We start from the raw sequence: 15,663 nt of genomic DNA, 5'->3' as shown, positions 1-15,663 counted from the left end.
GTTTTCAGATTTTGCCAAGGTACCTAAATTGGAAATTTAGTTTCTCAATGCGTGTATTTCCGAGTAGAGAGGACAGGGAATTCCTGCATAAACGCAAAACCATGAACATTTTGGTGGACAGCGTTCTAATAGGTGTTCTAGGTCATTCAGGTGCTTGGGGTCATGCATAAATAGGAAATGGATTGCATGCTTCCCCGCAGAGAATCCTTCCCGAGGCCTGAAACTCCTCCCTCTCCTCCCCTCCCGCTCACAAGGCAGACTCCCCACGAGGCCTTGGCAAGGGGGGTCTAGCGACCGATGCAGAATCGTCCTCTCTCCTGCCAGGTCCCGAGATGGCAAAAGATTCTTAGGCCAGGTTTTTCCACACACACCCCCCACCACCCATGAGGTTCTGCTCCCAAGGCAAGGCAGGCAGGACCGAGTTGCGATGTGGAGAATTCGATGTCCGAGAGACCTCCTCGGAGGAGTGGATCGAGTTAAATATAACTGCGCGAATGGAATGGCGCTAAAAATAAGGTAGCAGCTGGCAGGTCCTCGGCCCTGTCCCGGGGAAAGGAGGGGGCCAGAGTGGTCCCGCGCTGGGAGCGGCCAGAAGGGTACAGCGTCTGCAGCCTGGGTCCGAGGATCACTGAGGTTCCAATCAACTGTCGGAAGCCGGAAAGGGGTGTCCGTCAGGCTGGCAAATCTCAGGCTAGGCATTAGGATGCTCTGGGCTTTCAAAGACGTCAGAGGGCATGCGCACGTGCCTGGAAGTGAGGGTAGAAGGGCGGGGCGTCCAGATGTCATGCCCCGCCACCAGGGGGAGCTGAGGGGAAGAGGAGAAGACGCGGACCCTGGGGGAGGTGGGTGGGCCCCGGAGATGTGGCCGCATCGCTGCCACCACGCGCTGCCTCGAGGCCCACGGGTGGTCGCGTTCTCTCGGCGCCCCCGCTCTCCCCGTCTCAGTGCCCCACCATCAGACCCACAATTGAAACGTTTCCAAAACGGGCTATTTATTTGCTCCCAATAAATCGATCGGCGGTGATTAAGAAATCGATGTGGCCTGGGTGGGCAAGTCTCTCGCTGCCATGGAAAGAGGCTTTTGCGCGCGCCCGCAGGACGGCAGAGGGCCAGTCAGCCCCGGCTGGGGACCGGCGTGCGGGGACGGTCACACCCGAGGACCCGGTACCTGGGCACCCTGGCCCGGAGGGGAAGGGGGGGGTCGCGTCCCCTCGGACTGCGAGCGGCGGACAGCAACGAGACTCGCCTCGGCCCCTTCCCTTTTTTCCCCAGCTCGCCGTGGAGCTGGGGCCGCCAGCGGCCGCCGTGCGGCTTTGAGGCTTTTGTTGCTCTTCGGCCGGCTGAATAGGGATTTTGTAAAGCGGGACAGATAAAAATGAGCAGCATCATATTGTTTGACAGAATGATCCCGCGTGATGAAGTGTCGGCTCCGAAGGGGGTGAAAATGGTGAATTCCTAAAAATCCAGCCCTCGGCTTCTCCAGCAGCTACCGTTAGCCTGGAGGGACCCAGCGGACGCCGGGCCCGCGGTGTCGCATCGAACAGCGTCGGCAAGACTCTAGCTTTCAATGCCAAGTCATTTTTAAGCCCCGATCCTGCCCAGGATCTTTCTCCTCGCGAATGAAAAGAACAATTTTCGAGAGAAAGGCTCGTTTTGATTAAATCTGACATGCTGCTGATAACTCCATGCTAATGTGAAATAATTAACATAATAGCCATAATTAAAAGCACGCTAACAATGCCATAAATTTATCACACAATTTTACTAGCTTTCTGCCCCTAACTGCTCTCTCATCGTTAATTAAACGTGTTGCCTTTTACAGAATGGATGTTTATACATTTCCAATATAAATAAATTCGAAACCATCCTCTCTCTCCCCCCCCTCTCTGTTCTCCTTTCCTTTTGGTCTCTCGCCATTTATAGGCAGGCGGACTGTAAGTACCAGGTACTGAAAATAAATGAAGTTTTGAGATGTAAATCTAAACAAGAACATTAAATTAGCCTCTCCCCCCAACCCTTCCCCAAAGAGCTCTGAAGAGGTATGGGGGCCGGTGTTCGTGGGGGTGAAAGTGTGTTGAAAAGCATTCCCATTGGGCAGTGGATATATTCTGCATGGGTCGGGACCCCAGACACCACCTCTGCCCTTCCCACCTTCTTCGGTGGCAGCCATCCAGACAAAGAGGTTGATGATGGTTTAATAAGTCTATGAAAATTGTCCAGAAGGAACAGACTTCGGCTTGGGGGAGTAGGTAATGGATCCTGGAAGGAGGGCTGCCTTTCAAATAATTCCACCCATGGTTTGTTTTCTCTGCTAAAGAAAGTAGCTGCCCTGAGTGGGGGACGCTCCCCTGACTTCTCCGGAGGCTGCTTCTCCGGAGGTGGTCTCGCCTTCCCGGATTGTTAGAAAAGTGCATTTGCGCGCAGGACCATTCGTCTGCTTCAATGATTTGGTCAAGCCCGTGCCATAGTCCCTGACTTAGGGAAAGACAGCGACTGGGGTCGTGTAGGCCTGCGTGGACCATCATGCTTCCCACACTCTCTGACCCAGCCCCTCCTCCGGTGTTGACCACTTAAGAATCCAAATTGAGTTGTAATTAATTTCCCCCTTCTCCGTCATAAATTGTTCCATCCACATCCTCCCCTTCCAGGACGCACACACTAAATCTCTCCTCCTCTGGAGACGTCTCAATTTTCCTTCCTATCGATCCTGACCACTCTTTCCTCCTGTTACTAGAACCTTAGTTCCCCCTTCACTCCCGGGCCTGTTTCGGTGTCTCCTCCAGCCCTGTGATACTACCTATTCTGTCAGCCCCACGAGAACCCGGAGTTTCTGTTCACTTCACTCTCATTAGGCAGAATCATTCCCAACACTTGAGACCGCTGGCTGCCATCTTCCTTTTAAATATCTCACGGGAAGTTTGCTAGCTGACCCAAGCTGTCACTCTCGTGCTTAACTGTGTTAGTGTGTGCGCCCCTTCTCCCTCAGTGCCCCAAATAATCTTTGGCGACTGAATGTTTATCCTTGCCCACCATTTCTGTTCCCTGTACCACTCCCTCTCTCCCCCAATGTGTATCGCCCGCCCCCCCCTCCCCGTCTCTATTTCTATCCCTAACTTTGGCGGTAACTGAGGACCTGGGTTTTTAGATGCAAGCTACAATCTCGCTGCTGTTTAGCTTGGAATCCAGGCAGCTTCCCGTGATGAGGGCCCCTGAAACCTTCTGGTCTACCACCTGTACTGCCGCTCAGCCGCCTTCTCTCGCACAGAGGCTGTGCCAACAGCAGTGTCCACCCGGCAGGAGGAAAGCCACAGCGGGTCCCCAAACAGAGCGACCGCGGGAATCTCCGCGGCCTCCCTAGAAATCGATATTAAGCCACTAGGCCCCGCGCGGGCTCCAGGTTTGGGGGCAGCAAGCAGCCAGTAGGTTCTGCACGTCTCATCATTGAGCTAATCGAGTCGAAAAGTTTCTGTAGGGGCCGGACCCAGCATCAGATGGTAACACTGATTGAACAAGAGATTAGCACAATAGAGCTCTAACCGAGGGGAAGCGTTGCTTTTCACGCTACGCACCGTAATTAATGGTATGAATCAATTAATTTGACTTTTATTGTGTCGAAGGAAAAAAGCGCAACAAATGGAACCGGCAGCTGGGAGTTGTTCACCACCCCCTTCCCTAGAGAGGTTCCAAGGAGACACACGGGAATGGACCGCCCAGATCCGGCCTTGGCGGAGGGGGAGAGGCTGCCAACGGCGACGCGGAGAAAGTCTCCTGAGCCAACTCAGGCCCACGGAGAAATCGAAATTAGGCTCATTTGGAGAGTATCTCAAAAGGAGCCCCCGTAAGCAGCCTGGGAGCCTGGGTTCTCGCGCGCGCACCGGCACGCACCGGTCCGCTGGAGGCCTGGCTATCAAGACCGCAGTCCGGTCGGCGCAGAGCTTTGCGCCTGCGGCTATCGCCTGGCAATCCAAGTTGGGCAAAAGGCGTTCCTGAATTGGTAAATTTGGATCATGTTTCCTTTTCCTCCCCACCTTTCTTTGAGTCGCTTGGGCCGTTGCCACTGTAACCTCTTGCCTAGGGTGATAGGCAGCCAGGCCCAGCTCGTAGCTCCTGTCGTTTTCCGAGAGAGGACTGTCTAGTCAGTGTAGAAGATGTTTTTATGAGCCAGTGGGTCACAAGCGGTGCAGCAGCAGAAATCAACTCAGACATGCGTTTTAGGGTCAGGTGTAACCCCGAGAACAACTGGAAACAAAAAAACATGGAGATTCCAGACTTCTCTGGATAGTCAGTGCCTCCACCCACCCTGCAGCAGCCCCAACACGGAAGGTCATCGAAGTCCATATTCAAAAGGCTAGTGGTATTAGCTGGGGATAACAGTCAATCTGTGTGTCCTAATGCCTGTTAAAAAAAAAAAAGTTTACAGATTAAAACAATTTTTTAAAATTAATTTGACGTTCCTGGGAAAGTGGGTCTAGGTGAGGGCCCAGGACATGGGAATCAGAAGCACACTGGCAGACTGGAAGTACATAACTTTTCCACTGTTTTCTAGAAGCACCACAGAAATGGCTTCCTCCCTGACTTCCTCTCTCATTCTTTTATAAAAGGCCTTTCCATCTCAGGCCTTCAGCTGACGGAACAGTCGGGTTTCAAGAGGGCCACAACCGGTAACTGCTCTGCTCTGGCAGAGAAGCGGCCTAAAGGCAGAGGGAAAAAAACAAGGATTCTAAGAACCACCGGGGGTGGGGGTGGGGGGGTGGGAGGAGCGGCTCCCCTCGGCTGGACCGAATCCACTAGTCCCAGGAGCACGAGGCGCCAACTCTGGGTCAGTTTAAAGTCGTCCCCCCCTACCCCCACCCCCAGCATCTCTGGGAATTCCTGGTCTTTCCTACCATCGCTGGCATTCCTGGTCAGGGAAAGTCCATGTGCGCTGGACACATCCTCGCCTCTTCTTTGACGCAGGTTTCTACACAGGTTAAGTCTTGAAGGGTTTGCCTGTGCTTTAAGAAATAACTCACATTAGTTAGAAGCAAAGGTGAACTCACCCCCGCCCGGCATTGCCCTAAAGCACTGTGGTTCCTTGGAGGCCGTGCCCTCTGCTCAGGAAGTCTGCGCCCGCTCCCCACAATTTTCCAACTGTCCCAGTCCGTGCGCGACCGACGTCTAATACCAAGGCCCAATGCCTCCTTCCCACCCCACCCCACCCGACTTACCCAGGCCTCTGCCAACACCTGCTCCATTTCCAGCTCATTTCCGACTTTTTCTGTGCTAAGTCGTTTAACAACTCCAACAGCCAGTTATGGCTTCTTTGTTTATAGGTTCCCTGTTATTTTACGTTCTTTTTATTTCTCTGCAACTATCCTAATAGGTTAATCAATAGCTATTTTCTGACCCCGGGAAACCCCAGCTGATGGTGTTGTGGCCATGCGAATATATATATATATATTGCTCATATATATATATGAGCAAGCCCGCGTGGAGCCAGGGAAGCTAGGTTAAGTCTTGAGTAGTTAGGTCTGAGAGTGATGGGGAAGCACATCAGCAGGTGTCTTGTCTCTAGAATAGCCCTGAGACAGGAGGGGGTATGAGGCCTAATTAGGAAAAGGGAGCCGGATGTGCTCCCTTAATCCTCGAATCGAAAACAAACAAAAACCCAAACCAAAGCAAAATCATAAGTTTTCTTAAAAACAACAATCTTGTTCTGCACTGCGAGTCGGTCTAAATAATATTAGCAAAGTAGGGAAGGCAGAAAAGGGCAGGGGGCAGAGAAGGCAGGGCGGTAGGAGCCCTACGTCCGGAGGACACTCTCTTAGGCCCACACCCTCTCCACCCCCACCCATCCACACTCACGCCCTCCCTGGACCCGGCGCCCGGCTCCAGCGTGGGCAGGGGTCTCCCGGCAGCCCGAAGAGCCCTCGGGGCCCACGGGATGCTAGCGCCTTGTCGGTCAGGAGTTGCGCTTCTCTTGTCCCTTTGTTGACAATTCCCTGAACCAACTTGAGTTTGGCCAGCTCCACCGCGGCCCTGACGTCACGCGCGGTCACGTGGCCCCGCCTCCCGCTGGATCTTTAAGTAGAAAGTAATCTATCAGGCCAGTCCTTAAAAAGGGACTTTCGACTACCCGGGCTTGGCGTCCCTGTCACCCCCACCCCACCCCCGCGGTTGCCCCTGTCCGCGCCCTCCGGAGCTGCTTGGCACCCGGCGTCCCGCTCTCGCCTGGACAGCTTCTGAGCCCCACGCCCAAGCCAGAGAGGCCGAAGAAGGCTGGCGAAGTGAGGGGGCGCGGCGTGGAGGAACCTTCGGGGTCGCGAGCAGTAGCTGCCGCCTCGTAGGGAAGCGTCGGGGACCGCAGGAGTTTGTGGAGCGCGGCTGCGGGCGGCGGAGCGCAGCGCCCGCCCCGCGCGATGCCGGGCCTCCGGGTGTGAGCTGACCCAGGAGGGCCCCCGAAGCTACCTGTGCCCTCCCCTCCCCCTCCGCTCTCTTTCGGGGGGCACCCGCACCCCCTTTCCCTGAGGTCCGCGGCCGCCCCTCACGGACCCCCTCGCTCTCTGCTCGCTCCCGGCCGCCGCCACCAACCCCGTGGAGGGATGACCCTCTCCGGCGGCGGCAGCGCCAGCGATATGTCCGGCCAGACGGTGCTGACGGCCGAGGACGTGGACATCGATGTGGTGGGCGAGGGCGACGACGGGCTGGATGAGAAGGACAGCGACACGGGCTGCGACAGCCCCGCGGGGCCGCCGGAGCTGCGCCTGGACGAGGCGGACGAGGGGCCACCGGCGACCGCTCATCACGGCCAGTCTCAGCCGCCCCACCAACCACCTCTGGCACTGTCCACCGAGGCGGCCGCGGCCGGGCCGGGGAACGACGCCGGAGCGCCGGAGGCCGACGGCTGCAAGGGCGGCGAGGACGCGGTGGCAGGCGGCGGTGGGCCCGGCGCGGGCGGCGGTGCCGCGGGAGGTCTGACCCCGAGCAAGCCCAAGAACAGCCTGGTGAAGCCACCCTACTCCTACATCGCGCTCATCACCATGGCCATCCTGCAGAGCCCGCAGAAGAAGCTGACCCTGAGCGGCATCTGCGAGTTCATCAGCAACCGCTTCCCCTACTACCGGGAGAAGTTCCCCGCCTGGCAGAACAGCATCCGCCACAACCTGTCGCTCAACGACTGCTTCGTCAAGATCCCCCGCGAGCCGGGCAACCCGGGCAAGGGCAACTACTGGACCCTGGACCCCCAGTCCGAGGACATGTTCGACAACGGCAGCTTCCTGCGGCGCCGGAAGCGCTTCAAGCGCCACCAGCAGGAGCACCTGCGCGAGCAGACGGCGCTCATGATGCAGAGCTTCGGCGCCTACAGCCTGGCTGCGGCGGCGGGCGCAGGACCCTACGGCCGCCCCTACGGCCTGCACCCCGCGGCGGCGGCGGCGGGCGCCTACTCGCATCCCGCGGCGGCGGCAGCGGCGGCGGCGGCAGCGGCGCTCCAGTACCCGTACGCGCTGCCGCCCGTGGCGCCCGTGCTGCCGCCCGCCGTGCCCCTGCTGCCCTCGGGCGAGCTGGGCCGCAAGGCGGCCGCCTTCGGCTCGCAGCTCGGCCCGAGCCTACAGTTGCAGCTCAACACCCTGGGCGCCGCCGCGGCGGCCGCGGGCACGGCGGGTGCGGCGGGCACCACGTCGCTCATCAAGTCCGAGCCCAGCGCGCGGCCGTCGTTCAGCATTGAGAACATCATAGGCGCGGGATCCGCGGCGCCGGGGGGCTCGGCTGGGGGTGGCGGGAGCGCGGGCGGGGCTGGGGGCGGTGGGGGCGGCGGGGGCGGCGGCAGCACCCAGTCCTTCCTGCGGCCGCCCGGGACGGTGCAGTCCGCGGCGCTCATGGCCACGCACCAGCCCCTGTCGCTGAGCCGGACGACTGCCACCATCGCGCCCATCCTGAGCGTGCCGCTGTCTGGACAGTTCCTGCAGCCCGCAGCCTCTGCCGCCGCCGCTGCCGCCGCCGCCGTTCAAGCCAAGTGGCCCGCGCAATAGTGATGAGCCGGTGGTGGTGGCCCGGCCGGGCGGCGGCCTCCGGCAGAGCCTGTGCTTTCAGGCTGTGCGCCCGCTCTGATCCTGGTCCTTCTGCCCTGGTCCTGGTCCCTCTACCCAATCCTGGATTCTGCCACCCGCCCCAGACTCCCCAACACCGACCAACAGCGGCCTCCATCCCCTCGCTCACCTAAGCTGGCCGAGCAAACTCAACACGCGTCCGCTGGGAATAGCTTTCCGTACAGGTAAACTGATAACCGAATTTCCAAAAATGCACCCGACGGCGCCTGCTCTCAGTACTGTGGGGGTGGGAGGGAAATTCTTTGTACATATTTGTATAAAAATCATTGACTTTCTTTTTGGGGTTTTTATTTTTTTAAGAAAAAAAACAAATTCAGTAGATTTAGAGATATGAACTTTCATTTTTTTTGAAGGTTCACTCTCCGCAGTTTTATGCGAGAAAAAGAATGTATAGAGACGTTGGGAGATTTTAAATACAAAAAAATTTTTCAAAAAGGCGAAGTGTCATTGTATTATAAAAGTCTGTTTATATATGAATGAATATATATGGTATTCTAAATGTTATTCCATCATGTTGTACACAACTTTGTAAATAAAATTTTAAAATGCTCAGCCTGGTGTTTTATTTAGGTGTCTAGCAAATGGTAAGATTTAATATGGGATTTGCATTGTCTTCCCCCAGAAAATCTAGCAGCCTCAACCAATGACCTTTTTGAACGTTGCAAATTAATAATTTGGGTGAAAAAACATTTGAATTTGAAAATGGAAAGAGTATACCTAATTTAAATTATAATTAGTTTCACATAAAGCCAGAATAAGGATGACGGTCTCATTTCTATCGAGCTACGTAAACTGTCTTTAAAAATCTAAACAACAGCATTCCCTTTCATTTTAAAGAAGTCCACCAGGCGAGCGTAACAGTGTTGGGTCATTTTAATCATCCTTTCAAGAGCAAAACTCCAAGCATCCCATATCTTAGCATTTAAACCTTGGATTTTTGAAATTGCTTTTTATCCCCTAAGAGGAAGTACTAAATTACATTGATTTTTTTTTTTTAATTAATAAGGTAGCGTTTCAAGTTTTGTATTGGGATGGCATTATTTGCATTAAGATGACAGGCATTAGTTCTTTTATTTTTTTTTTCAGAAAAAAAATTCAAGATCCCTCTTTCCATGGCAATAATCAACTCCCATAACTGGATTTCTAGAGGATTTCTGAAGCGGCAGGCCCTCCCAACCCGAGCCTTTCTGAAGGCCAAGAAATCATAATTAATTAACATCCTTCTAAAAACAGGTGCATTTTATCCCCCCCCCCTTTTTTTTCTACCTTAGCCAGGTTAGGATTTTTGAGAGATCTATACGGTAGGAGTGGGAAGTGTCCTCGTAGATTATTTTAGGTATGCATCCCAGATATTTCAACGTGCTTTGTTTTTTAAGGTGTTAAAGTAGAAATGAAACGTCTAGACTAAGAGGCCGGTTGGGCCACCACCAGCATATTCTCAGACAGCATCAATTCTAATTATTTTGTAATTAATTTAGCTGTTACAATTACTTATGCGAAATCAGTTTTTAACTCCAGAACTGCACGTAAGCGATGTCAGCTCCACCCTGTGAGCGTCTTGTCAGTGAAACCCAGACAGTGTCAGAAACCGTGTTCACTCCTCGCTTGCCACCCGCAATCCGAGCCTTACTCTCGGCGGCCGGCGTGGGCTTGCGGGTCGCTCTGAAACACACTTCCTCGCAAATACCGACTCTCTTTTTCCTGGTGAACCGTAAATGTTATTGTTCCCTGAGTAAACATTCCGTCGGGAGCCGAGTCCTAAAATAAAACAGGCTGCTGGGGTGAGAGTTTTTAACTTGATAAACAAGAACCCGATAATCAGCACTGTGGAGGAGCGACTGTAACCTTCAGCGAGGAGAGCTTTACTTCGGGCGGGTCCCTTCTAATCTCCATTTACAAGGAAAACTAAACGGATCTAAATTGGTTTGTGTGTTGCAGCTATAAAAGTCACAAGTTGTTTCACAGTTGTGTCTGGCTAATCGGTTTTTACACAAACAGCAAATGGTCCACGATTTGTGCAAACACACAGAGGTTACTTCTAAATTTAGCTGGCACCCCTGGGAAAAGGGAAAGGCAGGGCTTCTTGAATTCACTTTTAGCCTCAAGAAGCTGCTGATCCAAGGCTTCTAAATGACATTGGATAACAGGGGCCTCATTCCATCCCTGATCCTTTGTTACTTATAAAATTACTCGCTCATATTTCCGCGCATAGCAGCAATACCGGCCGAGCCTGAGCACGCAGCGTGACGCTCGGATACAAGCTGCCGCTGGAGATCCGCAGGGCCTTTTCCAGCGATGCGTTAGGCGGCGCGGTGTAGAGAACGCAGCAACTTTCCTTCAGCCACTTTTGCTGGAACAGCAAACAGCCTCCTTCCCGTGTGTTTGGAGGGTAAGGGGCTTCATGTCCAAACGCCAGAAGCCAACGGTTACTGAAAGTCCTGGCAAAATACCGGCAAAGTAGAGCCTAGCCCTAACCCTGGAAAGAAGCTAAGCTTAAACTGTTTAAATGGTGAAGCCTTAAAGCAGACGAGGAAATGTAGATATTGTCGATAAATGAATTCAAGCACTTAGTAGGGTGGGGCAAGCTTTAAACCCACGTTTGATGTTTGCAAACGCAGGCACGTGTGTTGAAGGGCGATTAAATCCCTCTGAAACTGAGATTTAAAAACAGTGCAATTGCCACCTGCTTTTTATTACAGTTTAAAAAAGAAATTAAAAGAAAAGAGGGGCATAAATAAAGGAAGCAGGTTGGTTTCAAAGGCGGAAGACGGTAGACTTTCAGTTATACACCGATTTAAGCATTCCCCACTTCTTCAGACACGGATTTCCAGGCAATCAATTCACTCTCAAAGCCCGGGGCTCCTAGTGTGACCTCAGGGTGGAGTTCCTGAGTGGGCCTCTCACCCAGTCCCTTGCGGGAATGCAGGGAGGATCTGGAGACTCAGAAAAACGTGAAATACTCCTACTGGCTGAGCAGAGCTGTAGCTGCGATGGTGGATATGGCCTGTAGGGGGCGACGAGCAGATGGAAAACTCCCGAGCTGTTTGTGAAGATCCAACGCTAGACGCCCTCACCCCTCCACCCCCACCCTCCGGTCCAGGTCTCTTCCTGGCCAGGCTCTGAATCAAGGCGCCGACACCATCCTTTATCCTCACGTCCTGGGACGACCAGGTCAAATCTCCGAGAAGCTACGTTCCTTGGCCCGTGTCCTGAAAGGGACAAGGTCTCGAGGCGAATTAGTCCTAGAAATTATGAAACAGTGAAATTTAGTGATGAGGACATACTGGCTGGGAAGCAGCTAAGAACTACATTTGAAGTTATTTATTTTCCGTGGCTTTATAGGAGGAGTCTCGGTGGCGAAGGGAACATCGAGTGTGTCGGGGTGTTTTAGAGTGAGTTCTTTGAGAAACTGACCTGTAGAGAATGTGATCTTAAAGAGTCAGCTATAGAACCATGAGTCCACAGAACTCCACCTGTGTCCCAGACGGTGCGGGCTGCAGCGGAACCGAAATAGTTGGGGGGGGATGTAGGGGTGGGGGGGACATCAGGGTGAGAGAGGCCTCGCAGTAGGCATCCCAACCAGGTATTTCCTTTTAGTCAAGCGGCCTAGTTTTTGTTTTGTTGAATCTCTCCAATTCTTTGACTCTCCTGCAGAATTAGGTTAGTGTCAGTGAAAAAAAAAAAAAAAAGGCTGCAAAAACTGTCTAGTATGAAAGTACCTTACACCCCACGCTCACGCTGGTCTCTCCTTTTCCCCGTCCCCCATGTACTCCAGACGGAGAAACAGTCCTGCTCTAACACTGGTAGTGTCCGCGGTGTTTTTGAACCTCTGGATGTTACGTGTGCAAAAGAGTTTTCTAAGATGGGTCACAGAACCGGTCCCAGCCCCTGCTGCCTCGGGGGGACTGAGCAAAAGCGAGGCAGCTTCTCCAAGTCTCGAACCGTCCTCGACCACGCCCTGCGCCCTGGGAGGAGAGGACGCACACTCCAGCCCGAGCCTGCTGCGGGAGGATTCCTCTCTGGCCCACCGGTCTACTTTCCTGCTGCCACTAACCCAGGCAAGTGGGGAAATCGGAGACCTCCGCTGACAGAAGCCCCTCAGCGCCAGGCCAGGCCTCGGAGGCGAATTAAAGGTAATCAGATCTCAAACCCGCCTAAAAGACCACCCTCCTACACCGCCCTCCAACAGTTGGCTGGGTGGTACCCAGAGCCAACTTATTCTCCACCGCCACCCGCTTCTCGTGCCCTCTTAGGAATGTACGAACCATTCTTTGCTCTCTGGGGTAAAACTTGCCAAATAGGGCTGTGTACCAAACAGAATTCGAATAGAAACCTAAAACGAGCACAATCATCCCGGTTTTATTTATCCAGGTGATGTCTTATATCGGAATTTCCCTAAATTACTCTTAAGAATTAAAATGTCCTACATTTTGTGAATAATTAAATTAGTCTACTTCCCTGTTTTTAAACATAAAACCGATGCCGAAAGCGTCTTCTCCCAGAGGACTGTTTATGCACACAGCTCCACCCCGCTAGGGGTGAGAATGAAGGGAACATCACCATTCCCTTCCAAAAACCATGCCTAGCATATCGGCCTTACAGCAAACGCCAGGGGATAGTTCTTTCCTTTACACATATACAGTTCCAGAAGACCCTGGGACTTGCCCAAAGCCACCCAGAGGCCAACCTCTGTTATTAGTCCTGGGATGGAAACATGTTTCTTACCCGGGAAGGACTGTGTGCCATCTGAGGAAAAGAAAACAGCTAGCCTTAGGGCAAACGAAGGTGGGGGAGAGAGAAAGACTAAAGAAGCATCGGGCTAGGGGCAGCTGCGGGAAGGCGGCAGACCTGGGCCTTAGGGCCGTCCCTCCATCCCGGGTGCCTTCCCTCAGCATCGCGGGTGAGGCACCGCACTGGGTAGCTCTGCCCCGACCGACTGCTTCGTGACCTTTCCCGGAGAACTGAGGGAAGAAAGTGAGAACTTGGGCCAGTGGCTCCCTTAGCCGGATGGGCCAGCTGCCCAGTCACATCGCTGCAGTGTCTGGAGTGGATGCCACCGGTGGTCCGCCCCCACCCCCACCCCACCCCCGCTCCCACCGTGCTCGCGGGGCATCAACCTCCACATCAACCCCGAGGGCTCCAGCTCCCGCAGCCTGGAAGTGTGGATGCAAGGAAGACCTGGAAGACTTTAGGAAGGCTACCCAGAGGGGAAAGGCACCTGCTGTGAAGGTGGCCTTGGAGAGAGATACACGCTGGGGACAAGTCCCCCCTCGCAGGGCCCTGCGACGCCCTAGCGGCCTGCGCTCGGGAGGCAACCTACAGGAGGCAATTGCCCCCAGAGTTAACCTAGGCAGCAGAAGCCCCAGCTGAAATCTCGGGTAAGTTATCACTCTAAGCCATGCATGGCTGTAGCTGAGGACTCTCAGCCAGCCTGGGGGACAGAGTTGAGTGTTTTCAGGCTTGGCCTGCCCGTGCCTCCTCCGGAGCCCAGGAAGAAGCACCCTCTCTGCCACCTGGCCCGCCCCTGTGCGACCTATGGGGACTCCGCCTTAGAAAGAGGGTCCTGAGAAGCAGCTTTTGGTTCCTTTCCTCTCCGGGCTCCTCGCACACCTCTCAACAGATGGAAGACAAGACTCGGTCTTCTACAAAAGCACACTCTTGGCCCTTGTTAGCCTTTTCTGCAAAGGGCACATGTCCGGTTTGTGAGGAATTCTGCACTACAGCAACCTCCAACGCTAATTTTTCTCTTTGCTCTCAAGCTCCATCCCGGAAGGCAGCGCCTCCTCCAGGCAGCCTTCCCCAACCATCCAACTTAAGTTAGTCGCTCCTTCTCTGAGCTCACAAATGAATCAGTTATTCGTGCTCTCTGATTCCCGTATGCACCCCTTACTTCCTATTGCTGCTGGGCACAAGGGACTGTCCAGATTAGATGCCAGCTGACCTCGAGCGTCGATGAGCGGGGGGGTGAAGAATCTTGGAGACTCTGAGGTCGTCATAGCAGGTTTTAAAGAGTTTGAAGGAGTGTTTTCTTCCCGTTCCTTTCCTCCGGCCCCTTTCTTTATAACAAATGCTTTCTATAAACAATCTTAATTTTTCAAAGTGAATTTTTTTAAGGCATTTCTTAGCTATCTAAAACATGGAAGACGTGAGCTGTTCATTGGATTTTCTGAGTATGTTTTCTCGGCCACTAAAATCGACTGACTACTTCTTGGCTGAAATACCATCAGCTACTTCTGCTGTCATCTGATGGGAATCCCCTCCAAGAGCCTGTGTGAGCCAGCCAGTGCTTCTGCTCTCACACAGTAGTCCCTCGATCTTAGGGCATCCTGATTTGAAAGTTTTGCTTTCAAAGGATTCTTTTATTTCCTTGGAAAAGGGCAATAGCTTTGAGAGCTCTTTGCTCAGGTTTTTATAATAAAGATGGTCCTGGTATATGTTGGGATTCTTTATCTAAAAACATAAAGAATCTATTGTGGTTTGGCAACTAAAATAAGATGGGCATGGGAGGGGGTGTCCCAGTACCATCTGGGAACCTTTCTCCAGGATCCATGTGGATACCACATTGCCTGTGACTGTGACAAAAGTCTCATGGAATGGTTGCTAGCATTTTGAGCGTTTCATGCCCCACCCCCTGTCAGATAAAAAGTATTTTTAGAAAGTTAAACAGGGCTGGAGAGATGGCTCAGCAGTTAAGAGCACTAACTAGCTGCTCTCCCAGAGGACAGAAGTTACATTTCCATCACACACATGGTAGCTCACAACCATGTAACTTCAGGGAACTCAACACCCTCTCCTGGCCTCTGCTGGTAACACACACACACACACACACACACACACACACACACACACACACGGTGCACATACAAAACACCCATACACATAAAATAAAAATTTAAAAAGAAAGTTAAGTAAATTACTCTTTCATTTTGAGTCCCTGGCAAAAAGTCAACTTTTAGAACTAGATGTAGTGGTACATGCCTGTAATCCCAGCACTCAAGAGATGGGGACAACAGGATCAAGAGTTCAAGGCTAGCCTCATACCTGGTATGTTCAAGTTTAATCTTGTTTACTTGAGACCCTTTGTCACACCACTCTCTAAAGTTATCTCTTACTTACAGCTCACTAAAGCCATTTAACTTATTAAAGTAGGAATTTAGATGTCTTTGGAAGATGTTCATGCAGGTCATTTCATATGGGGCAAGAGGAAAAATCTCATGTTATTTGGCCATTGCTTTCCAAATGGGATCAAAATATTGTCTGTGTGTGTGTGTGTGTGTGTGTGTGTGTGTGTGTGTGTGTGTGTGTGTGAATCATTTGATGCAGATTTTTGCAATTTTATATCTCAGTTTATGTGGTCGCCACTATTTTTAACCTTACATAACTCTGTTAGCTTCCTTCTCTGCATTGTTACAGATTCTAGCATCTCACAAATATAAATGTTGGCTATGAGAGCAAAGGAACGTCACGATGAGCATGACTGAATCACAGCCAGTGTGAAACACCTGCCTTATTGATGGTACGCCGATGGGAGTTAGTTCTTTATGGGAAAGTTTCTCTTGTTGTTAGAGGAAATTGA

General features: G+C 52.7%; 1 protein-coding gene across 1 annotated transcript; it reads left to right on the top strand.

Moving 5' to 3' along the window:
• The first annotated feature begins 6,192 nt into the window (after positions 1–6,192).
• Positions 6,193–8,516, top strand: Foxd3 (forkhead box D3). The gene has a single exon (XM_052717918.1). The coding sequence runs from the start codon at positions 6,582–6,584 to the stop codon at positions 8,007–8,009; it is 1,428 nt and encodes a 475-aa protein (XP_052573878.1). The 5' UTR covers positions 6,193–6,581; the 3' UTR covers positions 8,010–8,516.
• Positions 8,517–15,663: the final 7,147 nt, after the last annotated feature.

Source organism: Peromyscus californicus, unplaced genomic scaffold (genome assembly GCF_007827085.1).
Source record: "Peromyscus californicus insignis strain IS unplaced genomic scaffold, ASM782708v3 Scaffold_5__1_contigs__length_169319896, whole genome shotgun sequence".
Taxonomy (NCBI): Eukaryota; Metazoa; Chordata; class Mammalia; order Rodentia; family Cricetidae; genus Peromyscus; species Peromyscus californicus.
This window is presented reverse-complemented; position numbering and strand designations above follow the sequence as displayed.